Source organism: Malaclemys terrapin, chromosome 6 (genome assembly GCF_027887155.1).
Source record: "Malaclemys terrapin pileata isolate rMalTer1 chromosome 6, rMalTer1.hap1, whole genome shotgun sequence".
Classification (NCBI taxonomy): Eukaryota; Metazoa; Chordata; order Testudines; family Emydidae; genus Malaclemys; species Malaclemys terrapin.
In genome coordinates, this window is record NC_071510.1 from 54435309 (window position 1) to 54463292 (window position 27984).

Consider the following 27984-nt stretch of genomic DNA (forward strand, 5'->3'; position numbering starts at 1 on the left):
CACATGCAGCCTTTGGCACGCATGCCATAGTTTGCCTACCCCTGTCCTAGAAGATTTCAGAGATTTGAAAAGAAAGTTAGAGTATCTCCCAAAAGGTACCCATACTCTCAAGCTGAAATATCAAATCTGTGACCATCAGAGGAATTTAGGGGTCACAGCAAAGAAAAGCATTCAGAAATAGAGATTCTGCAGATTGCTATCCGCCATGTTTATTAGCCTAAGGAACTAGAATCTGTGAAATCAGTATGGCGTGATCAGGATTACAGCATTTTTCAAACCATTTTGTGAATTAGTAGATGGATGTCCACCGACACAAGCGGTCTTCTATGCACCAGAATGCCATTATTGAGAGCAAAATATTAGTACCTTGCTGTTGTATTAAGCTGCATATAAAATGTAGATGAAAAGTGGTTGGAGAGCAGATTATCAACAAAATATTTAATTTAGCTCCCACTTGTCGGTTGCCTCCCTCTGGTAACTGAGCCAATTGGCCTTAAGGTAAGTCTTGCCCACCATGCAAGTTGCTCTGACAGGTAGGCTCTGTTTCTCCAGGAAAAGAGATATTCTAGTGGTCTTGTGGTTCAAGTTTGTTTCTCCTTGGCACAGAAGCACTATGTGGGCAAGCATATACCATGTGCCATTGTTGTCCAGTTGTTATTTTTGCTGTGCAATGTGAAAATATTGCTAGAGATTTTAGTATGATGGCTTCAAAAGTTTTGCCGATTACTTTGGAGGCCCTAACAGAGACTGAAACAAGTTAATGGTAAAGGTTTAGGAGTTCAGCATTGTCCATTGGACTTATATGTGCACAACACCAACATGAATAGGTATTAAACAATAGACATTGGAGACTACCTGAGCAGAGTATTGGAAAATGAAGATTATAAACTTCATTTATATACATTAATAAAAATATTTTTCAATAGAAATTGAAATGAAGTGCTTTAAAAAATTAGCTCCAAAATGGGCAACATCCAGAGAACTCATTAAGAATCTGGGGTTCTGTTTTGTTTTTAAGTTATTTGTGAATTGTTGCTAGCACTGCTACTGGATTACCTGGAGAGAAATTCCCTTTCCCTGGATAACCTACTGCTAAAAATATACTTAAATGTACTAAGGATACCCTCTTTCTTCATCTGGACTATAAAGATCACATCAACTTGGATAACAGTGTCAGGAATGAGGATATGCCAAATAATATGTACATCAACACAATGTTTCCGGTGAATTCTTAGTTACAGAAAATGGCAATAATGATGACCTGATCATCTACCATAAGAAGGAAGATAAGATTTTTGAGATCTATTGTGGTTAAGAATGTAGATCAAGCCATTTCTTGAGTGATTCGGGGAAGATATTAAAATGGCAGATGGCTAGGCTGCACTGACACTGTGGGGAGGCATAGAGAAAGGACACTGGGAACAAGCAAAGTGGAAGGTGTGCCACATTCAGCCATAAAGCGAGCATATCAAGTGGAAGATGTGGTAAAAGTGGCAAGCTGGGCTAGGGCAGGCCATAGCAACTGCTCCACCACATGCATGAAAGTAGATTCAGTAAACAGAATCCCCAATTCTGAGAAAAAGAGGACAATTTATGTGGTCACCTAACTGAATTATCCACCGAGGCCTGGTCTACACTAGGCGTTTATGTCGAAGTTAGCGCCGTTACATCGAATTAACCCTGCACCCGTCCACACCGCGAAGCTAATTAGTTCGACATAGAGGTCTCTTTAATTCGACTTCTGTACTCCTTCCCGACGAGGGGAGTAGCGCTAAATTCGACATGGCCATGTCAAATTAGGCTAGGTGTGGATGGAAATCGACGCTAATAGCTCCGGGAGCTATCCCACAGTGCACCACTCTGTTGACGCTCTGGACAGCAGTCCGAGCTCGGATGCTCTGACCAGCCACACAGGAAAAGCCCCGGGAAAATTTGAATTTGAATTCCTTTTCCTGTCTGGGCAGTTTGAATCTCATTTCCTGTCTGGACATTGTGGCGAGCTCAGCAGCACTGGCAACGATGCAGAGCTCTCCAGCAGTGATGGCCGTGCAATCTCAGAATAGAAAGAGAGCCCCAGCATGGACTGATCGGGAAGTCTTGGATCTGATCACTGTGTGGGGCGATGAGTCCGTGCTTTCCGAGCTGCGCTCCAAGAAACGGAATGCAAAGATCTACGAGAAGATCTCTAAAGACATGTCAGAGAGAGGATACAGCCGGGATGCAACGCAGTGCCGCGTGAAAATCAAGGAACTGAGACAAGGCTACCAGAAGACCAAAGAGGCAAACGGACGCTCCGGATCCCATCCCCAGACATCCCGTTTCTATGAGGCATTGCATTCCATCCTAGGTGCGGCCGCCACCACTACCCCACCACTGACCGTGGACTATGAGGATGGGATATTGTCCACGGCTGGTTCCTCGGACATGTTAGCGGACGGGGAAGATGAGGAAGGAGATGAGGAGGACGAGGCAGTCGACAGTGCTTACAACGCTGATTTCCCCGACAGCCAGGATCTCTTCATCACCCTTACAGAGATCCCCTACCAACCGTCCCCAGCCGTTAACCCGGACACAGAATCTGGGGAAGGATCAGCCAGTAAGTGTTTAAAACATCTAAACATTTATTTTTAACAGAACAGGAATATTAAGAACAACAACAATGGGTTTCTCATGATTAGTTTGCCCTAGGTGCTTAACGTTTCAGTCCTGGGCAGTGCAACTATTGAAAAAAAATCTAACAATGTCCGGTTTAGCATGATTGTTCTGCCCAAGCCGCTCTACTGTTTAGTCACTGCCAGTGCAGCTAGAGTAAAATGCGGTCTTTATGTCCGGGGATAGAGCAGAAATCCTCCTGGGACATCTCGAGGAAGCTCTCCTGGAGGTAACTGGAAAGCCGTTGCATCAGGTTCCTGGGGAGAGCGGCCTTATTGGGTCCTCCGTAGTATGACACGTTGCCGCGCCACGAGACAATCAAGTACTCAGGGATCATTGCTCTGCACAGCAGGGCGGCATATGGCCCTGGTCTTTGGAGGCTTTCCCGAAGCATTCTTTCTTTCTCGCTGTCTGAGATCCTCATGAGGGTGATGTCGCTCATGGTGACCTGCTTTGCATTAGGTAGGGGAATGTTACTGTTGGGACTGCTTGCCCGTTCCTTTACAGAACTGTAACCGCTGGTTTGCGGCCACGCAGTGGAGGCGGGAGAGGGGCAGCCTACAGGGATTGTTCCCGGGGACAGCCGCGAGGGGGTGGGACAGGGGCAGAGTTCCTGCTTGCCGGATTGCTGGCAGCAGGGACTGACATTGCTTTCAATGTGAAATGAGGCCAGTGCTAATATTAAAGTTTTAAGCTGCCACAAGTCTACGGCTTACCATGTCTGCCTGCTACAGAAATTCCGGTGTCCTGCCCCGCTTCTCAAATCTGCTGTGCAAGACCCCAGGCACTGAATGCGAAGGCCGAGAATTCAACCTTGTGCTGAGTGCGCATGTGATAGGTGCTGTGCATGGTCTTGTTCACAGAGAAAGACTATGTTCTTTGTTCACAACTACATTTATCTTTCTGAGGAATTCACTCCCTTTTTCCCATTCCCACAGCCACATCTGCGACTGTCTCACAACCTAGCCTGGCATCACACTCCCAGAGGCTAGCGCAGATTAGGCGTAGGAAGAAGAGGACACGGGAGGACATGTTCTCGGAGCTTATGGCCTGCTCCCGAGCCCAGGCAGCACAGCAGACCCAGTGGCGGGAGAACTTGTCCCAAATGCACCAAGCAAACATGGATCGGGAGGAGAGGTGGCGGCAGGAAGACCAGCAGGCGACTCAAACGCTGCTTGGACTTCTGAGGGAGCAAACGGACACGCTCCGGCGCCTTGTGGATGTTCTGCAGGAACGGAGGCAGGAGGACAGAGCCCCGCTGCAGTCTCTCTCTAACCGCCCTCCCCCGCCACCAAGTCCCATACCCCCCTCACCGAAAGTGCAAAGAAGGAGGGGCGGCAGAGTCCGTGCTAACTCTCACTCCACCCCTGCAGAGAGCTCTAGTAGTAGAAGGCTCTCATTCCCCAAAATTTGACAAGTTCTTTCCTTCCCGCCTCACACAAGCCCCCGTCCAAGTTTCACCTCCCAGTTCCACGTGTAGTTGATAATAAAAAATACGTTTCTGTTAATTACTGTTTCCATCATGTTCTTTTGGAGGAGGGGGGGGGAAGGGGGTTGGTAATTGGACAGGACAGTCGCCTTTGGCAGGGTACATAGGCGGGGGCAGGTCCAGCTGCAGGGCACATACACAGTGCAGTGACTAGTTACCCTGGTCAGTCTGGGAGGTGGTTTTCATGTTCTGTGGTGGGAGGTGGGTTGCTCTGTGACTTTGTGGCGGGGAGGGCAGTTACAGATCTTAAGCGGCGGTCCTTATCCTGGATCACAGAGCCACGCAGCAGGGGATCTGTAACCGTCCTCCCCCGCCACAAAGTCACATCGCCCCCCCATACACACAGTCCCGATCAGGAGGGGTGACAGGCTCCGTTGAAACAACCAGTCCACCACAGCGGAGCCTGTCAATCCTGGAGTTTAGAAGCTTCATTTGCGTCAGTACACTACACCCGCTCCCCACCACAGTCTACGTCCCAGTTTTAAAACATTCCCGCGAAAACAGTAATAAAGACAACGGTGTTCATTAACAAAGTAGAAGTGATTTTATTTCTAAACGTGTGTTGGAAGGGGGTGAAGGGGGTATGTAACTGGAGAGGATAGTCAACATTAACTGGGTAAAGAAACGGGGGCAGGTTCAGCTTCTCTGTACACTAACTTAAAAGTCACAGGTTACCCTGCTCAGTCAGGAACCTAGCTTTCAAAGCCTCCTGGATGCACAGCGCGTCCCGCTGGTCTCTTCTAATCGCCCGGCTGTCTGGCTGGGCGTAATCAGAAGCCAGGCTATTTGCCTCAACCTCCCACCCCTCCATAAAGGTCTCCCCCTTGCTCTCACAGAGATTGTGGAGCACACAGCAAGCTGCTATAACAATGGGGATATTGGTTTCGCTGAGATCACAGCGAGTCAGTAAGCTTCTCCATCTCCCCTTGAGACGGCCAAAAGCACACTCCACCACCATTCTGCACTTGCTCAGCCAGTAGTTGAAGAGTTCTTTTTCACTGTCCAGGGCGCCAGTATAGGGCTTCATGAGCCAGGGCATTAGCGAGTAGGCTGGGTCCCTGAGGATGACTATAGGCATCTCCACATCCCCAACAGTTATTTTGTGGTCCGGGAAGTAAATACCTTGCTGCAGCCGTCTAAACAGACCAGAGTTCCTGAAAACACGAGCGTCATGAACCTTGCCCGGCCATCCGACGTAGATGTTCGTAAAACGTCCCCTGTGGTCCACCAGTGCTTGCAGCACCATGGAAAAGTAGCCCTTTCTGTTAATGGACTGGCTGGCCTGGTGGTCCGGTGCCAGGATAGGGATGTGAGTTCCATCTATGGCCCCACCGCAGTTTGGGAATCCCATCGCTGCGAAGCCATCTATGATCGCCTCCACGTTTCCCAGGGTCACTACCTTTGACAGCAGTAATCAACGATTGCCTTGGCTACTTGCATCACAACAACCCCCACGGTAGATTTCCCCACGCCAAAGTGGTTCGCGACTGACCGGTAGCTGTCTGGCGTTGCAAGCTTCCAGAGGGCTATGGCCACTCGCTTCTGGACAGTCAGGGCTGCTCGCATCCAGGTGTCCTTGCGCTTCAGGGCAGGGGACAGCAACTCACAAAGTTCAAGGAAAGTTCCCTTCCGCATGCGAAAGTTTCGCAGCCACTGGATTCATCCCAGACCTGCAGCACTGTGCGGTCCCACCACTCAGTGCTTGTTTCCCGGGCCCAGAATCGCCGTTCCACGGCATCAACATGACCCATTGCCACCGTGATGTCCTCGGCGCTGGGTCCCGTGCTTTCTGAGAGGTCCGTGCTACTCTCAGACTTCAGGCCCTCACCGCGGTGCCGTAGCCTCCTCGCCTGACTTATCTGCATCTGCCTCAGGGAAAGGTGGATGATAAGCTGCGAGGCGTTGAGAGCGGCCACAACTGCAGCGATGGTCGCAGCGGGCTCCATGCTCGCAGTGCTGTGGCGTCCGCGCTGTCACTGACTAGAAAAGTGCGCGAACTGATTTCCCGCCGGCGCTTTCAGGGAGGGAGGGCGGGAGTGATGGACGGATGACGACAGTTACCCAAAAGCACCCTCGAGACATTTTTTTTTACCCAGAAGGCATTTGCGGCTCCACCCAGAATTCCAATGGGCAGCAGGGACTGCGGGAACTGTGGGATAGCTGCCCACAGTGCACCGGTTCCAATGTCGACGCTTTCCCCGTTACTGTAGACTCACAAAGTCGAATTACTGTCCTTAGTGTGGACACACGTTCGACTTTGCAATATCGATTCCAAAAATTCGATTTAAGTAAAATCGAACTACTCTCGTAGTGTAGACATACCCCGAGTTGTGGACAGTATCCATATTATATGCTGACTGTAAACCTTTATGGGTGTGGGTCTCTCTCTGGCTATCTTGAAGGGGTGTTTCCTCTTTAAGGGCTCCCTTACCGCAGGTGGGTAAATAGGGGAAAGATTACAAGCATGTACACAGGAAGGGCAGGAAACAGCTGGGGCCAGGTTAGGACTAGGTCACTGCACTGCCCTTTGTGCTGTCTGGAAAAGTGGGGAGATATTTATACCCCATGCAGACTCGTAGATACCCTCTCTACCAGGATTGCGCTGGCAGCACCCACTCTGTACTTGGCAAAAGGACCGGGTTCCATTTTGACCCACTGTGAACATTATGCTAGTTGCCCCTTTTTTTGGGGGGAGCTAGGGAGGAAATTTTCCCCTCACTGCCAGATTGGCTGACATGGGATGGGTTGTTTTTTTTTTTCCTTCCCCACAGCTGGTCTAGGACTCAGAGCGGTGGAATAAGGAGGTTAGGTTGTAATGTCGCAATTAATATGTAAAACTTGTGGCAGATGTCCAGTGCAGGTACTCAGTATGGATGGAAGGGATACAGTTATTGGAGAAAATGGATTGGAAAAGGATTTGAAGTACAGCTTCCCATAAGGGAGCTGAGTAAGGGGGGCTTGGGGCTCCTACATCTCATCCGCTGAGCCGCCCCCCCCCCTTTTCCTGGCCCCCCTTAAAGGAACTGAAGAAAGGGGTTGCGATTTTTATGTACTAAACAGGAGGGAGCCAAATCCCTCTTTCCTACACTCTACAATTTGTTGCCAGGTACTCTCAGACATTATAACTGAATACATTTATGACCTATTTAAACCACATCCATGGCCTCTTCTCTTTCTTTCCAACATGGACAGAGAGAGGTGTGTACTAAGTACAAATGTATATTAAAAAGTATCAACAGAATCTGGAACAGAATGTACATAATAAAACAATATGAGCTCCTCTAGTGTCTTCATGTAAGTAGTGTCACTATTTTAAATTTTAGATCATAGTTACTTACTTTTGCTTCCCATTCCATTCCTGCTACAGAGATACCTAACAATACAAGTACTGTGATGGCTCCTATAATTCTGATGTCATTCGTCTGATCCAACATAAGTGCACCATTTTCCTAGAAGAGAACAATTTTAAAGACAATTACATGCAGTGCAGAATGTATTTTTCCTACTACACAATCTAGAGGGAGTAGTGGTTTAGAAATTGAATACAAATAGTTTACTTTTACACCATTGGTTCAAACCTACTGATGTTAGTGAGCAAAAAATAGGACCAGCTGAGGATTGTTCAGAGGCTTCAATGAAATAGCTAGTGGACCCATTCACATGAAAATGAGTGAACAGGCAGTGACTGCTTTCAACCAACAGAAGGGATATCAGCCAGCAACCTTATTGACAGGCTCCATAAAGAAGCCAGTCACAGAACTAACGTCCACAAGCTGCTCCTTGATGACAATACAAAGCCTTCCACAATGCCGTGCCACTACTGCTCTTCATGCTATAACTGCTCTGTAGATAGGGGGTTCACAGATTCTAGAGCTTTTTTTCTGGCACCTCTGAAGCAGTAGCTTTTTTCTACTAATATGTTTAAGAACTCAATTACCATCACTTAACTCTATATTACACCCGACTTAGGAATGTATGAGAGCCTGTGTGACACAGCAGCAGCAACAGCTAGAGATGAAGGAAAACCTTAACTCATCTTCCTACCAATGCAAGATCATCCTCTGTATTACATTTACAAAGGTTCTGAAGTATCTAGGTGTGTGTGTGCTTTACTAGTTTTAAATATCCCCAGCAATGGAACCTCCACCACTTCCTTTCAAAGACTATTCTACAAGCTAATACAATTTATAATTGGGAAATCCTTGCTGGTATTCAGATGGCATTAAGAACAGGAACATTTACATCCCCAGCCCACTCCTCTCATACTACTGTGAATAACTAAACTACTCTTCTTCCTTAATGTTTACACCTTTCAAATATTTGTAGATTTATGTACCCCAGCATCTTTAGCAGCCATTTGCCAAATTATATATATTTAGCTTTTTAAGCCCTTAATCATTGCTGTCACTCATCTGAATTATATCCTATTTACCAACAGCTTTATGGTAATATATATTGCCCCAAACTGAATAATCTATTATATGCCAGGTGTGGTTATACCATAGGATTGATATAGAGAGGGATATTACTTCCCTATCACTGTGTGTACTGATACCTCTGTGTATACAACCCAGAACTGGCCTTCTCTTGCTGCCATACTGCTGTACAGACATTTTTGGTATTACTCCCAAGTCTCTTCCTATATTACCACGTTCCAGGTTTTTTTTCTTTTCACTAAGCATGAATTTTAAGATTTTTCTCAATCAAATTCTGCCCCAGGGAAATTAGATCGTACTTGTAATTTTTAGTTAAGTTCATTCTATTATTTTCTGCCCATTTTTAAATCTTTCTAGATCCTTTAAAAGAAGCTTGGAAACATTCTACAAGACAACCATTCATTTTAAGCTTTAAAAGGACTGCTTGACAACAACAAAATGCTTATTAGTAACTCGTATTTCATCAACCTTTTTTCTAAACTGTCAATTTGATTTTTATTACAATTTTAACTTAGTCCCACTCAAAAAAAGGCAAAATTCAAAAAGCTTTTTAATATCAAACTGAATTCATCATAATTCAACAATGTATTAATGTAAAAAGTAATATTGCAGCACATCCTAAACCTGTATCAATACATGCTGCTGTTAACCAAAATTAACAAAAATTAGCATAAAGTCATGGTAGTCATACAGATTAGCAAATGCAATCTATTTACCTGCAGCAGTTCTACAACTGTCTCTGCAAAACCAACCACATACATAGCTACTGCAACAGCATTAGCAAATGCGAAGATTAGGCCTATTGCGCCACCGAATTCAGGTCCCAGGCTTCTGGAAATTAAATAATATGCTCCTCCTAAAGAAAAATTGTATGAAAAGGCTTTAGAACTCTGGACACCAACAGAGCTGTAATTATTCATGTGGGCAGCAAAGTCACTAGCATCAAGGACATTTTTAAATCCTATGATAATACAAATAATAAATAATCTCAACTACTTTCCTTATTTCTGTTTAAAAACTCAGTATGTAACAGTTAGTGACAACTTATTTCTAGAGATTATACTTCCCCAAGTTACTAAAATTTCTTAAACCTGGTGCCTTACATCATCACCTGAGACATGCATTCACCAGAAATGCTCTGACTTATTGTTCAAGTACACAACTGATTTAGAATTTTACAGATACTTGCCTGTCTGAACAGGCGAAACAATTTTGAAGGATGGAGGCAGGTTGAATGCTTTGTTACTTAGACACACTTTTACCGATAGATAACATGGAAGTAGAATTTTCCTCAGTGAGGACTTGTGCCTCTGACATGCACTGAAAAAATTATGACTTGTTTGTAAATCTATGTATTTAGTGTGCTGTTTATTTTTTTCTTTTTAAATAATCCATCAGGGATATTATTTGAGATTAGCGTAAACATGCATATATAGTCAAGAAATACTACTTTATTTCAATTATTACATGCTACAAAGTACTTTCCCCCTTCGCTTCCCTGAAAACAGCTTGGCTTTTCGCCCATTGGGAACAACGAGAGATAGCCAAAACTCCTTCTTTTAGAATGGCTACTAACAGTAGCCTGAAGCTTCATTTCTATCAAAAGTTGGAGGTTACAATCATTTTAAAAAGAGGACAAATCTTCATGGAATTCTCTGCAATATGTTATATCTAAAAAAAAATTTCCAATTAGGAAGCATAACTGCAGATCATTAATCCTAAAAAAGTTCTTCAAATTTAACCATTTCATGAGATTTCAACAAGTTTATACTACATGAAAATTTGAGAAGTCTTCATTATAAAGATCATTTGGGACTAAAAACACAGTGCAACATTTCTTTTGGCCTTCCCACTCCACCCTTACCCCCCAGCCTTCAAATTTTAACTCCAACTAAGTTAAGTTAACTTGTACATTCTTAGAAATTTCATTTCTTACTCAAAACATAAGTGTTATAATTTTGAGGAGGCCAGCTATGGACCTGACAAGTCTGGGCATATCTGTTTAGATTTTCAAAATGTGACATTAAGTGAAAATCTCCTAATTTTCAAAAAGAAAGAATTTCTAAAAAAATCTGTTGAAATTCAGACAGTCCAGTATTAAACAGGAAGTAATCTATATGAAATGCTGGAAATAAAATTGACTGGTATAGCACACAACTTGATAGAAAGTAGTCAAAGCAATTGTGCAGAATGACTTATTTCTTGGGTTATAATTGCTACCTGGCTAGAAAGAAAATTCTCACAATTCAAGAAATCCTAGTACAACAGTATATTAACATATGCATTCAACAAGAATGAACGCTGAAAACAGTGATAGCTGATAAAATCCTTTGTCTTATGATAAATCTCGAGTCTATACAATTTGGAGTTTCTTTAGCTTTCAAATGATGTCAAGGGAGTCTTCTGTACTGCACTGGGGACGTCATGACAACCAGAAGACAACTATTCAGTTTGAAAACTGTTTCTTTATATTATTCAACTTGAAATATATTCTCTGTGTCTTAATTTCCATGCACAAAAGCTTTTTAAATAGAAAATGGGGCATTGGAGGCTAGATAGAAGAATAACATCTAGAAAAAAAAATAGAAATTTAAAGAACTTATTTGACACTACAGAAATGCATGTTTTTTAAAAAAAATTCTCAGTGGTTTAAGAATAAATCTGCAGGCAAACAACACACATTCCCTTAATGATATCTCCCTATACTAGCCTTATCAGCAAAAGGTAGCCTTTGCAGGTCATATTTCTATTTTTTAATAATGACTTCTGCATGCTGAAAATTTTTCTTTTATATGTCTTTCAACAACAAGACATAACCTCTCATATAGGGCTTCATTTACTTAGACACTTAAAAAAGCTGTATCCCACTTAAAGAATACAACTTTCGCAAGGAAAAAAATCCTCAGATTTCTATTTCAAGAGATAATTGGAGGGATGGGGAAATACAGAGCAAAAAACTCCATTAATTTCATAGAGTTGCAGATAATGGATGTTATAAGTTGAAGATAGCATACTCTGACTCCAGTAACGGGTCAATTTCAGACTAGGAAATATTAACTATGTGTGCATAAAGGATGGGATAGGGGAAGAGAAGAAACAGATTTAAAAATAAATCCTGGAGTCTACCAGAAGAGAAGCAAGAATATAACTTTACTCTTTAATACACAGAAGAGAACAGTGTTAATTAGAATTGACACATTTAACAGCTAAATGCCAAATGACAATTTTATGCTTGTGACAAGGCTAATGTTTAGTTGTTGGTATTCCTGCTGTCTTATTTCCCTGCAATAGCAGCATTTTTGTCTGCATGTCTAATAGTGAAGAGTGGGATAGGTACATAAGGAGCTTTTTGTAACTGCTACTGCTTTACTTTGTTACTGTTTTTTATAATAAAATGGCTGACTGAATACTGGTGATTACTCTGCTCCAAAAGTATTTCATGACAGTAAAGTCCTTCCCTGCACCTTAAGCTCTTACTGAAATCATTTTGTAGATACATAGTTCCTGGCTACAGGACATAAGCATGCATGCTAACAAAAATGCCAGTCTCAAACCAATACCTTCTGGAGAGAAAAGCATTAACATTATCTAAAGGGTAACTTTTCAGAGCAATTGAACTTCTTTTGGAAGAGTCTTCCACCATAAAATTATGTGTGCCCAGGAACTTATATAGTTCTGAAGAGAATAAACTGAAATATATTCTACTATAGGACAAAAACAGATGTTTTCTGAAACAGTAGATCTGTTTTTACCAGGAAATGCATAAATTTCATCCAATGGATTCATCTATAGGAAAAAGTTAAAATTACTCTTAATTTTAACCAAGCCATGTAACAGAAGTGGGGGATATTTAATAGCATTCATTTTTGAAAAAATAATACTTTAAACAAAAAAAAAAAAAAAAAAAAAGACATTACTGAGCAAATATATGAGCATATGGATTTATTCCTAAACAATTTTATTTCCAAGGTGCCTTTTGCATTAAAAAAAACTTAAATTTCTTGCTACAGAACACTAATTAGGTTCTGAAACTATAAAATACTTAAATAGCAACACAAACAACAAGGAAAGGACTTGCTCTCTCCCCCTACCAAAAGTCTGCAGGAAAACAAGGCAGCATTTCTGTGAAATTGGGAAGGGGAGCTACAAATTAGAACTACCATGCAAGTTATTCAATTAATTCGTTTTTTAAAAAGAGGGGGTGGGGATAGGTGAGAGAGACATTGCAGAACAACAGATATTTCCTAAAAAGGGAATCCTTTTAATTATTTTCTCTTCATGCCATCAATACTTATTTATCATTCTTAAAGACAAGGGAGAAGAAACCGAGGTTTAATCAGAACCTTATCTTATAAAGACACAATTTTAACCCCAGTTAAAGTACAAAGAACTATTTACAAAAGTAGTTTTACCTCCTCTTACAAATCCATTGGTAGCTATTGCTGAAGTAGACAATCCTGTGATAGTTGTCACAACAGTTGCCATTGCAATAACCAAGACAGAAAGAGCTTTGAAAAGAAAAAAATAGTTACAATATATTAAAAATTAAAGCTAGCTTCAGAAAAGTACATGTGCCTGGTATTTCATTGTGTCAGAATTGTGACAGTGTACTTTCCAAACAGGTTTGGATAACATTAGGCTGGGCAGAGCTCTTATACAGATATGGAAGAAACCTCCTTTCCTACTACCCTCTTCTTCTCTACTCCCCCACCCAGAGAGCTGGGCACAGTGGGATTCAGGGAGAACTAATCAGACTTGGTACGGAGAACACACTGCACCTTCTTATCAATAGCGTAGCAGCTGTGCTCCCTAGAACCTGCTACAGATATGAGGCTTTCTGTAGTCCAGTTCCAGCTAAGTATAAGTATTTCCACATACTCTCCATATCTATCAATCTCTACTTTTCAGACCTAAACTAAAAATATGTAACTCACTCTGAAGAACTATGAAAGAGAGGAGTCAGATTAGGCATTCTAGCAAGTTTTCCCATTTAGCTTCTTAAGAATTTTATGATCATGCTGTGTAACAGGCAACACATCATAGACTCAGACTTAAGGTCAGAAGGGACCATTATGATCATCTAGTCTGACCTCCTGCACAATGCAGGCCACAGAATCTCACCCACCCACTCCTGTAACAAACCCCTAACCTATGTCTGAGTTATTGAAGTCCTCAAATCGTGGTTTAGAAAGAAAGAAGAAAAGAAAGAAATAATGGAGATATACCTATCTCCTAGAACTGGAAGGGACCTTGAAAGTTCATCGAGTCCAGCCCCCTGCCTTCACCAGCAGGGCCAAGTACTGATTTTGCCCCAGATCCCTAAGTGGCCCCCTCAGGGACTGAACTCACAACCCTGGGTTTAGCAAGCCAATGCTCAAACCACTGAGCTATCCCTCCCCTCTGCCAACCTCCAGAGCCTCTGCCAATCTTCCCTGGAGGAAAATTCCTTCCCGACCCCAAATATGGCAATCAGTGAAACCCTGAGCATGTGGGCAAGACTCACCAGCCAGCACCCAGGAAAGAATTCTCTGTAGCAACTCAGATCCCACCCCATCTAACATCCCATCACAGACCGCTGGGCCTATTTACCTGCTAATAATCAAAGATCAATTAATTGCCAAAATTAGGCTATCCCATCATACCATCCCCTCCATAAACTTATCAAGCTTAGCCTTGAAGCCAGATATATCTTTTGCCCCCACTACTCTCCTTGGAAGGCTGTTCCAGAACTTTACTCCTCCAACGGTTAGAAACCTTCGTCTAATTTCAAGTCTAAACTTCCTAGTGTCCAGTTTATATCCGTTTGTTCTTGTGTCCACATTGGTACTAAGCTTAAATAATTCCTCTCCTTCCCTGGTATTTATCCCTCTGATATATTTATAAAGAGCAATCATATCTCCACTCAGCCTTCTTTTGGTTAGGCTGAACAAGCCAAGCTCTTTCAGTCTCCTTTCATAAGACAGGTTTTCCATTCCTCAGATCATCCTAGGAGCCCTTCTCTGTACCTGTTCCAGTTTGAATTCATCCTTCTTAAACATGGGAGACCAGAACTGCACACAGTATTCCAGATGAGGTCTTACTAGTGCCTTGTATAACGGTACTAACACCTCCGTATCTTTACTGGAAATACCTCACTTAATGCATGCTAAAACCGTATTAGGTTTTTTAACCGTCATATCACATTGGCAGCTCATAGTCATCCTGTGATCAACCAATACTCCAAGGTCCTTCTCCTCCTCTGTTACTTCCAACTGGTGTGTCCCCAATTTATAACCAAAATTCTTGTTATTAATCCCCAAATGTATGACCTTGCACTTTTCACTATTAAATTTCATCCTATTACTATTACTCCAGTTTACAAGGTCATCCAGATCTTCCTGTATGATGTCCCAGTCCTTCTATATGTTAGCAATACCTCCCAGCTTTGTGTCATCCGCAAACTTTATTAGCACATTCCCACTTTTTGTGCCAAGGTCAGTAATAAAAAGATTCAATAAGATTGGTCCCAAAACCAATCCCTGAGGAACTCCACTAGTAACCTCCTTCCAGCCTGACATTTCACCTTTCAGTATGACCCGTTGTAGTCTCCCCTTTAACCGGTTCCTTATCCGCCTTTCAATTTTCATATTGATCCCCATCTTTTCCAATTTAACTAATAATTCCCCATGTGAAACCGTATCAAATGCCTTAATGAAATTGAGGTAAATTAGATACACTGCGTTTCCTTTGTCTAAAAAAATCTATTACCTTCTCAAAGAAGGTGATCAGGTTGGTTTGGCAAGATCTACATTTGTATTAGTCAGCCCCCTTTCCCCAATTGCTCTAAAATCATGGATCATTGATAACTCATTTAAAAGTTACCCAGTCTCCATACCTATAACTGCATTCGCTAAAACTAAATAAGATGTCAAATTTTTAAAAATTGCATACATACCTATCCCAGCCTGTCCTACAATCCATGACAGTCTGATGAAGAGCATCACACCCCAAATATTCAACATACATCGTACCTAGGAGAACAAAATACAAGACATATCTTCTCATAATTCCGTGGTTTTAACATATACATAGAGTTATTTCAGCTAGGTATTGCAAACAACATGTTAAACCTACAAATACATTCATACTTAAAATTTTGAATGGATTAGTTGCTGTAGCAAAGCCCCCTTTCCCTCCTAAAATGTTCCATGACTGAGTGACATTATTAGGTATATACAAGAGTTACTGGCTTGGTTGGATGGAGTTTTTCCATTTTTCATATCTTGAGGACTAGGAATTGTTTTCTGATCACAGTTTTCTTACCCACTTTATCTTCATCGGGGATGGAAAATTACACTAACTCAAGAACTGAAACCTAATATTTTTGATCCTAGACCAATTCCAGAAAAAATGCCAAATTGTTCACAGAGAACAATGAGTTTCTCTTCCTCACTAGGGTTCAAATTCATACTAGAATATACACCACTGCAAAACTGACAATCCCAGCTTTCTAACAGTCTATTAGAGCATTGGTGCTAGTCCTCTGCTGCTTCTGGTCCCAGTCCTATGTAGTGCCCTTTGTTCCTCCTTTGTTTTCAAACAAAGACAGGAACAGTTTAGTTATGGCAAGAGCTGGAAAGGCATCTGGAACAGGCCATATCGCTTCTTCTGCAACTTTGTCGTTCTGAACATTTTGTTTCTGAACCCTACTCTTCTGCACTCAATTTTTTTAAAAAAAGGCTTTTATTATTGCCTTTTTGTGTTTTGATTTTGGTTTTTTTATTCCTCAACAGAATTTAAGTAATAAAAATTAGCACCGAGTCTTAAAACAGATAATTAAATTGTTCTCTTTTGGCAATGTTGTGAAACGTTTATTTAACAAATGGGTATAGACTGGGAGACATGTGCCTCTCTTCAAATCCCAGGAGCTCCAAGAACAAGAAGCATGTCTAGGGATTTGCCAAGATCCAGAAAGCCTATTCAAAGGCTCTTCAGTGAGACATAATTGGAATGGAAACACAGATGCATAGCTGGGCTCTAACTATCTGTCTGAGTAGCATATCCCAAGTAGACAAGAATCACTAAAGAACAGTTCTGAGGACTTTGCCCAAGATTACAGAGCAAATCCCATTGTGTAATGTAGAGGTGGGTCTTCCAGCAAGCTTTTAATTAAAAGTTTCTTGGGGAAAAGTGTGCATTTCCTGAATATATATTTGTGGGAGGGGGGAAGTTTACATCAATTTCATGTCAAGATTAAACAAATGCATTACACACTTTGAAGACCAGGATTTAAGTTTATCGCTCACAAAGTCAATGGAGACCAGGTAATTGGTCCTTGGTCTTACAAAGTTTAAATCAAATGAGCTCTGACAGCTTTAAACTCTATTTCACTCAACAAGTTTATAATCAGCAAGAAAATGGATAACCTTTAATTATAGCTAATGAAAAGGAAGGGAGGGCAAAGTTCATTTGATTAAATCCAAGTCAACAAAAAAAAAAAAAAAAAAAAAAAATCCACCCTACATGAATAAATTACTTCTATATAGCTGAATATGGCAAGAGATTATTGTTTTGAATTTGCCTGCAAATTCCAGTCAGAGAGGATGAAATTTTTGTAACCACTTCAGAAACTGAGAATTTATTAGTTAATATATGCAAATAACCTGCTTCGTGTAATAATGCTTTTTTTTTTCCTGGTATCAAAAGAATTAAATTTTCTTCCATTTCAATCCAAATAATCTACCCAGGCCCAAACTGATGTATAATTTTGAGGTAAGGATTGAGTGCCCCAATATAATTCATAATTAAGTCACCCAGTAAGTAAGTATTTCTAAGGAAGTGAAGACATATACAGAAGGAAGAAAAGGGAAAATAAATTTGCTAGTATCAAAATCCTAAGCCAGTGATGGGATAGCAGTGAGAGGAAGATGATGGTCACATTCCCTTCAAATCCTGAAGCACTAAAAAGCTAGCAAAGATTACTTTTCAATACTTCCCCTGTAAATGTTTTCCTTGTTTCTTAACCTTTGATTTAATTATTTTTAGCAAAACAGATCTGCAACTGGCCTTTCATACTTGCTGAAAAATACACTCACTCAAAATATGTAAAGTAACTGGCAAGGTCACATCTATTAAAAGGCTTGACATACCATATATTTACTTACCAATACACCTTTTATCCAGCCAAACTTGACTATTCCCTTACTGTCTGCAGCATAAGTAGCATCAGCTTCCCCAGGAGGAGTCCCTTCTTCCCCATTTGCATATCCATCCTCAAAAGGTTCCTACAGAGAGGGTGGGAAAATAAATTAAAACACCTTACCTCTATTATCCTTAAGCAAGTGTCCAAAAGGTGATTTCAGAACTGGACACTCGATGTCTGCATCAAATTTAATTATCAGTTCATAAGTAAAAGTGATCACAGACAACAAATTATTAATTTTTAAGACCACATCTATGTAGTGTGTTCTAGTCACAATTTATGTGACTATTTTTTACATTTTCATACTTCAGTAATTTTTACAATTTGGATATTTGAAATCCCTATAAAAGATTTTTAAAATAAAGTCTATGTTTTTACTTGAGGCACTGAAAGCTTACTATAGTAGTTGAGCAGTACCTACAAAAATTAAGTTGTCATCAACACTGTAGTTACAATCAAATTAGTATCAATCTTTTTTTATTGCAACTATGCAATCTATTACTGTGTAGATTAGTGCAATCACATGTTATTCAAATATTTTCCCTAGATTTATAAACTGTGTCTTCATAGATCTTCAATCTGATTTAAGATTAAGAAACACAACACTCTCATAAAAGGACCAAATGAGACCTTTATCATCATTTAGTCTGACCTCTTGCCTAAACACAGGCTATAATATTTCACCCAGTGAAAATAGTCCAGCAGCAGAGGCAATTATTCTTCCCTACTATATAAGTGAACACAACTGAGCCCAATAACTTGTAAATGAACTCAGAGGATCTCTTTCAGAAAAGACAACTAAACTTGATTTAAAGTTAAGAAAATGAAGATGAATTGATCACTTCTTTGGTAGTCTGTGCAGTGAACAATTACCTACACTGTAAAAAGATTGTATCACATGCCAAGAAAGTTTCCCCACAATGATCAACTCCCCTTTAAGTCACACTCAATCCCCTTTTTAAACTAAAATGAGAAGAGAGATGGGTCTTGCAGAATGCCGAGATCTAACTCTGAGTCCCAAAGTGCAGACGTCCTTTACTATTGCCTAGCATTCAAAAAAAAAAAAAAAAAAAAAAAAAAAAAAAAAAAAAAGTTGAGTGACCAAGTGGTTTTGCTTTAGGGTATGTCTACACTGCGCAGTTGTCGCCAAAGCTTTTGTCTTTTGGGGGTACTTAAAAAAGCCCTCCCCCCCCAAAAAAGACTAAAGTTTTGCCGATGCAAGCAGCAATGTGAATGCGGCTTTGTCGGCAGGAGTGCTCTCCTGCCGACAAAGCTTATGCCGCTCACGGGGCAGGAAGAATTTTGTTGGCAAAAGTGCTGACAAAATACTGCAAAAGAGCATTCACACTCACTGACTTTTAGTCACAAGGCTATGTCAACACAGCTCTGTAGTGTAGACAAGCCCTTAGATAACTAGGTAAATGTTACTTTCAATATTTCTTATATTACTTTCTTATATTATCAATATTGCTATAAGAAATACCCAAGGAATACTGTAAATATGAGGTAAATTAGTAACCTAAGACAACTATAACATTTAAGGGTGACCACTACAGAAATGATCCTTAATACTGTTCTTAATACTATGCAACATACAATACTCATACAGTATTAAGAAAGCAGCTTGCATCCCAAATGACCTCCAGAAGCACTTTACAAACTATAGGCTCAGGCTTATTCTCAATGAAGTCAAGAGCAAGACTCCCTTTGGTTTAACAGGAGGAATAGGCCCTATTATATGCAAAACACATTCAGCTTCAAAGGCTTTAACATTATGAACTTAAAAACACATAATTCAGGAAGTTAGGGGTCTCACAATGATCTAACTTGTCCACAAAGCAGAAAGGTAATTTATAGTCCTACCTTGTAAATAGTGTTTGAGCAAAAAATTAGTGAAAAAACTGGGGTGCTGCTGGGCTACAGATTGCCCCTTGGCGGATATCAGACTCTTGACTGCTAGGAGGAGAGGCTCATCTGCATGCCACTACTCCACTCCAGTTGAAGATGCCTTAGCCTCAAACAGCAATTAAAAAACTCAGATACACAAACTAGATAAACCAATTTGTACATACCAAGATAATGGAGCAAATAAATCAAGCAAATGCCTAGAAGATAATAAGGTGATAAATAACAGTCAACAGGGATTTGTCAAGGAAAAATCATGTCAAACCGACCATGTCAAACCGGTTTTCTTTGACAGGGTAACAAGCCTTGTGGATAAGGGGGAAGCAATAGATGTGGTATATCTTGACTTTAGTAAGGCTTTTGAAACGGTCCCGCAAGACCTCATCATAAACAAACTATGGAAATACAGCCAGCCTAGGTGGAGTTACTATAAGGTGAATGCATAACTGGTTGGAAAACCATTCCCGGAGAGTAGTTATCAGTGGTTCCCAGTCAAGCTAGAAGAGGATATTGAGTGGTCCTGGGTCCAGTTCTGTTCAGTATCTTCATAAATGATTTAGATACTAGCATAAAGAGTACACTTACTGATACCAAACTGGGAGGGGTTACAAGTGCTTTGGTGGATAGGATTAAAATTCAAAATGAATTGGACAAACTGGAGAAATGGTCTCAAGTAAAAGGACAAATGCAAAGTACTCCACTTAGGAAGGAACAATCCATTGCACAGAAACAAAATGGGAAATGACTGCCTAGGAAGGAGTACTGCAGAAAAGGATCTGGGGATCATACTGGATCACAAGCTAAATATGGAACACTGTTGCAAAAACACCCATCATTCTGAGATCTATTAGCAAGAGTATTGTAAGCAAGACACCAGAAGTAATTCTTCCACTCTACACCACGCTGATCAGCCTTAACTGGATTAGTGTGTCCCATTCTGGGTACATTTCAGAAAAGATGTGGGCAAACTGGAGAAGGTCCAGAGGAGAGCAACAAAAATGATTAAAGGTCTAGAAAACATGATCTATGAGGAAAGATTGAAAAAACTGGGATTGTTTAGTCTGGAGAAGAGAAGACTGATGCAGGGCTACTGCTGGGGGGAATTCTGCGTCCCTGCAGAAAAATGGGGGAGCAAAGAAATCTGTGGGAGAACACACACCCCTTCCCCAGCAGCCCAGGCATGTTTGCTGCAGGGGGGATGAACGACTGCATGTGCATGTGTCCATGAAGAGACGTTAAGGGGTAAGATTGGGCGGGTGCCTGCATGGGAATCAGTGAGAGAGAGAGAGAGAGACTCACTCTGTCCCTCTCGCTCACTGTTGCTGATCCCCAGCTTGGAGGAGTAGGGCTGTGTGAAGCAGGCTATCCCTGAGGCAGAGCAGAAATGTAACAACTAAGCAGGCAGACTGCTAATGTTCCCATTTTTAGTTAATTGTTCCCATTCTTAGTCAATTAAAGATCCTTTACCTTGCCAGAGTGATATAAAGGAGACGTATAGTAAATGACAGTAACAGAATCCTCAGTTAGGCTTTGTCTACACTGCCACTTTGCAGCGCTGCAACTTTCTCGCTCAGGAGTGTGAAAAAACACCCTGAGTGCTGCAAGTTTCAGCGCTGTAAAGTGGCAGTGTAGACAGTGCACCAACATTGGGATGGGAGTAATGTAATTTAAATAAAAATCCAGAATTATAACTGGTTTCAGAGTAGCAGCCGTGTTAGTCTGTATCCGCAAAAAGAACAGGAGTACTTGTGGCACCTTAGAGACGAACAAATTTATTTGCGCATAAGCTTTCGTGGACTACAGCCCACTTCTTCGGATGCATAACGAAGAAGTGGGCTGTAGTCCACGAAAGCTTATGCTCTAATAAATTTGTTCGTCTCTAAGGTGCCACAAGTACTCCTGTTCTTTTTGAGAATAATAACTGGTTACCAAGTATTTGAATTTAAGTTCCATGTGTTTAGGAAATGTTGAACGGTTATTGTGATTTTTTTTCCCTGTATGGTAATTTAAATAAATTACCAAAATAAGTGAAACTGGTGTGATTATATTGCATTATTTTGACAAATAAAATATGCAGAATTTTGCATTTTTGGCACAGAACTCGCCCAGGAGTAGAGGACATGACAGTTTTCAAGTACATAAAAGGTTGTTACAAGGTGGAGAGTGAAAAATTGCTCTCCTTAACCTTTGAGGATAGGATAAAAAGTAATGGGCTTAAATTGCAGCAAAGGCGGTTTAGGTTGGACATTAGGAAAGTCTTCCTAACTGTTAGGGTAGTTAAGCTCTGGAAGAAATTGCCTAGGGAGGTTGTGAATTTGTCATTGAAGGTCTGTAAGAACAAGACAGACAAACACCTGTCAGGAATAGTCTAGTTATTACCTGAGTGCAGGGGATTGGACTAGATGACCTATTGAAGTCCCAACCAGTTCTACGATATTACCCAAAGGGAAGGGGGCACCTTTCAGCCTGATGTTCTTCACAGAAAGGTAAATTACATAGCAGAAATTATCTCTTCCCTCCAGATGTTAGAGCCCTTCCTCTAAGAAACCACAATTTTTCTGAAACAAACATCAAGTCTAGTATCTATACTAGGGCTACCAGTATCCCCGTATAACACCAGGCAGCATTACTCAGACCTACAGGGGGATACCTTGGACCACAACCCCTAAGGTTGTGCTCTCCAGCACTAATAGTAATCCTATAATAACAAGGGACAGGGCTGGCCTTACCATGAGGCAAACTGAGGCAGCCGCCTTAGGTGCCAGACCGGGGGGAGTGGGGGGGGACACCCAGAGTGTAGAAAATTGTGTCTGCTGCTGGTGCATATGTATTCTCTCTGCTCTAGATGCACAGAGATGGTGGAGTGCTGTGCTGGAGGAAGGACACAAGAGACATAACAGGCAGGCAGAAGAAAAGGTGAGAAAGAATAACAGAAAGCAGCAGGAGCTGCAGGGAGAGAGAGGAGGAGGAGGAGGAGGAGCAGCCTCTTATGTACCCCTCTAGTACCCCCAGTAGCCTGGACTGATTAACACCAGCTTCTCAGGGAGCTTCCTGTTTCCTGCTGCTTCCCTGAACCCAACTGAGGAGAACAGGCAGTCAACTGAAGTAGTAGGAGCCAATTAGGCTCTTAAGATGCTGATATCTTCCCTCACTCAGGCCCTGCTACCAGCCTACTTATTTGTCCCCTTTAATTGAGTATTGAGAGCCACTATAGCTGGCACAAAACAGCAGTCATGAGTGAAAGAAGAAAACGCCCCTGTGGGGCAACATTCAGAAAAAGAAAGAAAGCAAAGGAAGCTTTTCTATCTAAGTAGGAAGGAGCTCTTCTGAGATACATAGACACAAATGTTCACGGTCAGCCTTCCGGCCCCAGTGAGGATGTGAGTGGTGAGGAGATGCCTGATCTTCCAGTTAGTCAGAGTGCAGGTGACCTGGCAGCTACTGCAGCATCCATATCTCCAACTCAAATGGATGTAATCATGCACATGCCTGAAGAAACATGTAGCTCAGAGAAGAGTTTAGTGGAGGCGCAAGAAACAGCTGCTGCCGAGTTTAGTTCCTTAAGGGCTTGGCTACACTTGCGAGTTAGTGCACAATAAAAGGAGCCCCGTGCGCACTAGCTCACTCCCCAGCCACACTGGCAAGGCACGGAGAGCGCTCTGACTCCGCAGCTAGAACGCTCCTGGTGCTCCACCTCAGCGAGAGGAATAACGTTTGCTGCGCCTTGGCTACAACGCACGGGCATCAGTGTGAACGAGATATTGCATTACTGCGCTCTGATCGGCCTCCGGAAACATCCTATAATCCCCTTAAGTCAAGTGGCCACTCTCGTCATTGTTTTGAACTCCTGTAGGAATGCGGAAATGCCCTTTCAAAGCTCCGTTTCTGACAGCCGGCATGCAAGCCGTTACTGTGGAATGCTGTGTGTGAGAGAGGTGGGGGGGCGGGGAGGAGGTCTGCTGCTGTCTGAACTTACAATACAGCATGCTGACATGCTCTCAGCCCCCCAAAAACCCACTCTCTCTCCCTCCCCCCCCCCGCATACACACAACACACTCCCTGTCACACTCCACCCCACTCCACTCCCATTTGAATAGCATGTTGCAGCCACTTGCATGCTGGGATAGCCACAATGCACTGCTCTCTGTGGCTGTTGCAAGAGCTGCTAACGTGGCCACGCCAGTGCGTTGGCAGCTGTCAGTGTGGACAGACTACAGTGCTTTTCCTACTGTGCTCTACGAAGGCTGGTTTAACTCAAAGCGCTCTACATCTGCAAATGTAGCCATTCCCTAAGTTTAGATGATCCAGGACTGTGGACCCACTTGACCAGTAGCCTGAGGGACTTCCTTGTACTGCATGGGCCACAGCAGTACAAGGAAGTGGCATGGGCCACAGCAAGTGGAAAAAAACTTCATGTTCTCCAAAGACAATGAAAATAGAAGTTTCCATCCAACACACTACTGCCATGAAATCCCCAATGGTGACAAAGTGGAGAGGCTATGGCTTATGTACTCAGAAACCCAGAATGCTGCATACCGTTTTTGTTGCAAACTCTTCCAGTCTAATGTTCCAGCCACATTGGGTTCTACAGGAACAAAGGACTGAAAAAAACTGGCTAGAAATCTGGCATGCCATGAGAAGGCAGCAAATCACCAGAGAGCATTCCATAGGTGGAAAGAGCTTGAGATGAGACTAAGGTTAAAGGCCACCATAGATGATCAGCATCAAGAGACAATTGCATCAGAGTCTCTTTACTGGCAAAAGATTCTGAAAAGGCTCATTGCCATTGTGAGAATGCTTGCTACCCAAAACCTAGCACTGCATGGCTCTTCAGATCAGCTGTACATGCCAAACAATGGAAACTTCCTTAAAATTGATGGTGGAGTTTGATGCTGTACTCCAGGAGCATCTAAGAAGAGTCACCACTCAAGAAATGTACACACGCCACTACCTTGGAAAAACAATTCAAACTGAGATCATACAGTTACTGGCAACAAAAGTCAAACAGAAGATTGTGGCAGATCTGAAGTCAGCAAGATATTACTCTGTTATTCTGGACTGCACACCTGACATCAGCCATACGGAACAAATGACTTTAATAGTGCGTTTTGTAACAATAACAGAACCTAGTGAAAATGTCCCTGCAATGGTGGCGGTCAGAGAGCATTTTCTAGAATGTATTGACATTGATGATACTACAGGAGCTGGTATGACAAAATGTGCGTCTTAAAAAGCTGGAAGATACGGGAATTGCGATAGCCAACATGAGAGGTCAGGGCTACGATAACGGTGCCAACATGAGAGGAAAGAACAGAGGAGTGCAGTCACGGATCAGAGAGCTTTTTTGGTCCCATTCAGTTCTCATTCATTGAACTTGGTGGTCAGTGATGCAGCATCAGCTTCTAGTGAGGCTGCTGAATTTTTTAATGTAATTCAAAGTATCTATGTATTTTTCTCGGCATCACCTCACTGATGGCAAATTTTGAAGCAACATCTAGGAACATCCTCTCTGACACTGAAACCAAAGTGCCACATGATGGGAAAGTCAAATGGAGGCGATAAAGCCTATCAAAAACCAAACTGGGAAGATAGATGATGCCATAATTGCTATTATGGAGGATAAAGCTATGACAGGAACTGTTCGTGGGAGAACAGTGGCAGAGGGAAATGGAATCACCAGAAACATACATAACTTCAAATTTCTGTGTGGCTTAGTGTTGTGGCATGACATACTGTTTGAAATAAATGTTGTAATCAAGAGTCTCCAAGGTGTTGACCTTGATATATCTGAAGCAATGGAACAACTGGACAAAGCAAAGTCATACCTACAGTCTTACCGGTCAAAACGTTCTGAAGAGTGCACAGAAGTTGGCAGAGGAACTTCACACTGAAGCTATTTTCCCACCCATTCAAGAATACAAGAGTCACCAAAGAAGACGACATTTTGATTATGAGGCACGGGATAATCCCATAAGAGACCCCAAACAACAATTCAAAGTTGAATTCTTTAACCAGGTGCTAGATTGTGCAATACACAGTCAGTTGAAGAACGTTTCATGCAGCTCAAGGAACACAGCAGTATATTTGGGATGTTGTATGATATTCCCAAACTCCTCACTATATCTGAAGAAGACCTACACCAGCAATGCAGGGCACTAGAGACAGTGTTGATACAGGATGACATGCGCAATATTGATGCGAGTGATTTAGGTGATGAACTGAAAGCCCTTTCAAGATACATTTCAGCAGGATCAACTCCAAAGACGGTTCTGGAATATATGTGCACAAATAAGATGACCACCCTCTTTCCAAATGCTTTTGTTGCTCTGCGCATACTTCTAACATTTCCTGTAACAGTTGCGTTCTCCACTGGCAGCATCCCCAAGCTGAAGTTAATAAAAACACATCTACGCTCCACAATGACGTGAGGAGAGGCTGGTTGGCCTTGCAGCCATCTCAATAGAGCATGAGCTGTCCCAGACTATGGATCTTCAGGAAGCAGTTCAAATCTTTGCAACCAAGAAGGCACGGAAAGCACCAGTTTGAATAATCAAACAGAAAAAAATGCCAGTGTTTACTATTCAGACAAGAAAAGTTAACTTTCAAACACCTGAACAGCAAATGTAAGTGTTACTTAAAATTTTTGAACAAGGCATTTTAAGTTGTTAGTTCTCCTTTACTGGGGTAGGTAGCAGAGCAGTACCATGAGAGTAGAACAGGAAGAAGGCAGAATTGAGACCTTTCAAAGTTTTGGCCCAAGCGAGGGGACATGGGGGCCTCATTTGAGCTCCCCGCCTCAGGTTCCAAAATGATGTTGGCCGGCCCTGACAAATTCTCTTTCTAGTCAAGACAGAATCATTCCCTCAAAGGGTGCTTTTAGAGCACAGTAAGAGGGCCTACACAGGTAGGCAGGGTAGAGTGTCTAGTGTGCTATAAATTCACTAGCTTACTGCATATACATTTCCCTGTGTAGACAAACCCTACAAACGGTGGTCTAGATCAAGTATTCTTGAGCACCCTGAAAAATCTAGAGATTATGGGATGGAACCACAGTTGTAGCTGTGGCTCACACTGCCTACCTCACACCCCTCCAAGAGTGTTTTGTTGGAAAAGAGGACTGTCTCCATCTTCTGAAGTTCTAGGACTTGAACAGAAACCAGCTCTCAAATGCCAACATTTACTGATAAGCCAAGAGATGCTAATTTCCAAAATATATTAGTAGGTTCTATTTATTAGAACCCTCTCTGAATTTTAGTATGACTATACCACCCATTGATAATAATATCTATCTAACATGGGCCTATTTAAGAGCCAAGATTTTAAGTAGGAGCTTTTCCCCCTAGATACTTATAAGCAGAAGACTAACTGAAGAGATTTGAAAGGAAAGGGTCCACTAACAGAAGGATCACAATCTCCAAATACCATAACTCAAGCCAATCTAAAGTGATTAACACCAGAGTCAGTGTCTGCTTTGAGTTTCCTGAGGACAAGAGGATTCAAGGTGCAGATCTTTTTCTGGGAGGTGGCCGGGAGGGGGGAATAATCTAGAAAACAGTGAGTCACCCAGGCATACATGCGTGCGCTCTCTCTCACACACACGAAGTTTGACATTTTTGGTTGCCGCAAACTGATCCAATAGTATGCTTCATCATTTGAAGACCTAATAGATCACTTTCCATTTTAGCTCTTTCTAGTGTCATGAGTCACTCAGTGTATACTGTGCAGATCTTTAAGAACACTTTACACTACCAGAGCAATATAAAGAGGCCCTCGTTTAAAATAATAATCAGGCCCTTTTTTTGAACACCGCAAAATTGAACACCTCAGTGTCCTACAAAGAGGAAAGATTGGATACTCTATTCATGAGCAAACTCCCTCAAAGCAGAAAACTTTGCACTGACAACACCAAGGAACTCATTATCTGATGTAATCCACCTCTGGATTGTGCTTTGTGATGGGGAGGATGGGGCCCTATAATACAGGAGGCTAGAAAAGTTGCCACCATCTGCCCTAATCTAAATTCTCACCAGATTTCCTATGTCAGAAATCTATTTTCTCCCCAGACCTCTTTTGGGCCCCTTTGACTAAAGTGAGTGACCATGGCAGTGAGCAGTTTGAGCAATGGCAGTGATCCCATTACTATTTTAATACTCTCAAATATGAAGCTCAGAAAGCCTCCTATACATCTTAAGAGGATTCCTGAACCAATGTTTTAATAACCCAGCAAGACAAAAATGAACTCTTCATCATTGCTCTGAAATCCATAATTGCCAAAATTACTATGTATAAATACTTTGTGCAAAAAACCAAACACATAGTTA

General features: G+C 41.9%; 2 protein-coding genes across 2 annotated transcripts in view; one reads left to right on the forward strand and one right to left on the reverse strand.

Moving 5' to 3' along the window:
- Positions 1–27984, reverse strand: part of SLC12A2 (solute carrier family 12 member 2) — a 120780-nt gene that overhangs the window by 61352 nt on the left and 31444 nt on the right. The window contains exons 2-6 of the mRNA XM_054031296.1: positions 17721–17840; positions 15512–15587; positions 12990–13085; positions 9294–9433; positions 7480–7590 (exon numbers count right to left, since the gene is read on the reverse strand). Of these exons, the coding sequence (XP_053887271.1) occupies positions 7480–7590; positions 9294–9433; positions 12990–13085; positions 15512–15587; positions 17721–17840 (543 nt within the window). The remainder of the gene's footprint in view (positions 1–7479; positions 7591–9293; positions 9434–12989; positions 13086–15511; positions 15588–17720; positions 17841–27984) is intronic.
- On the forward strand, positions 2363–4119 carry LOC128838850 (uncharacterized). The gene is made up of 2 exons (XM_054031300.1): positions 2363–2596; positions 3591–4119. The coding sequence occupies exons 1-2, from the start codon at positions 2425–2427 to the stop codon at positions 4064–4066; spliced, it is 648 nt and encodes a 215-aa protein (XP_053887275.1). The 5' UTR covers positions 2363–2424; the 3' UTR covers positions 4067–4119.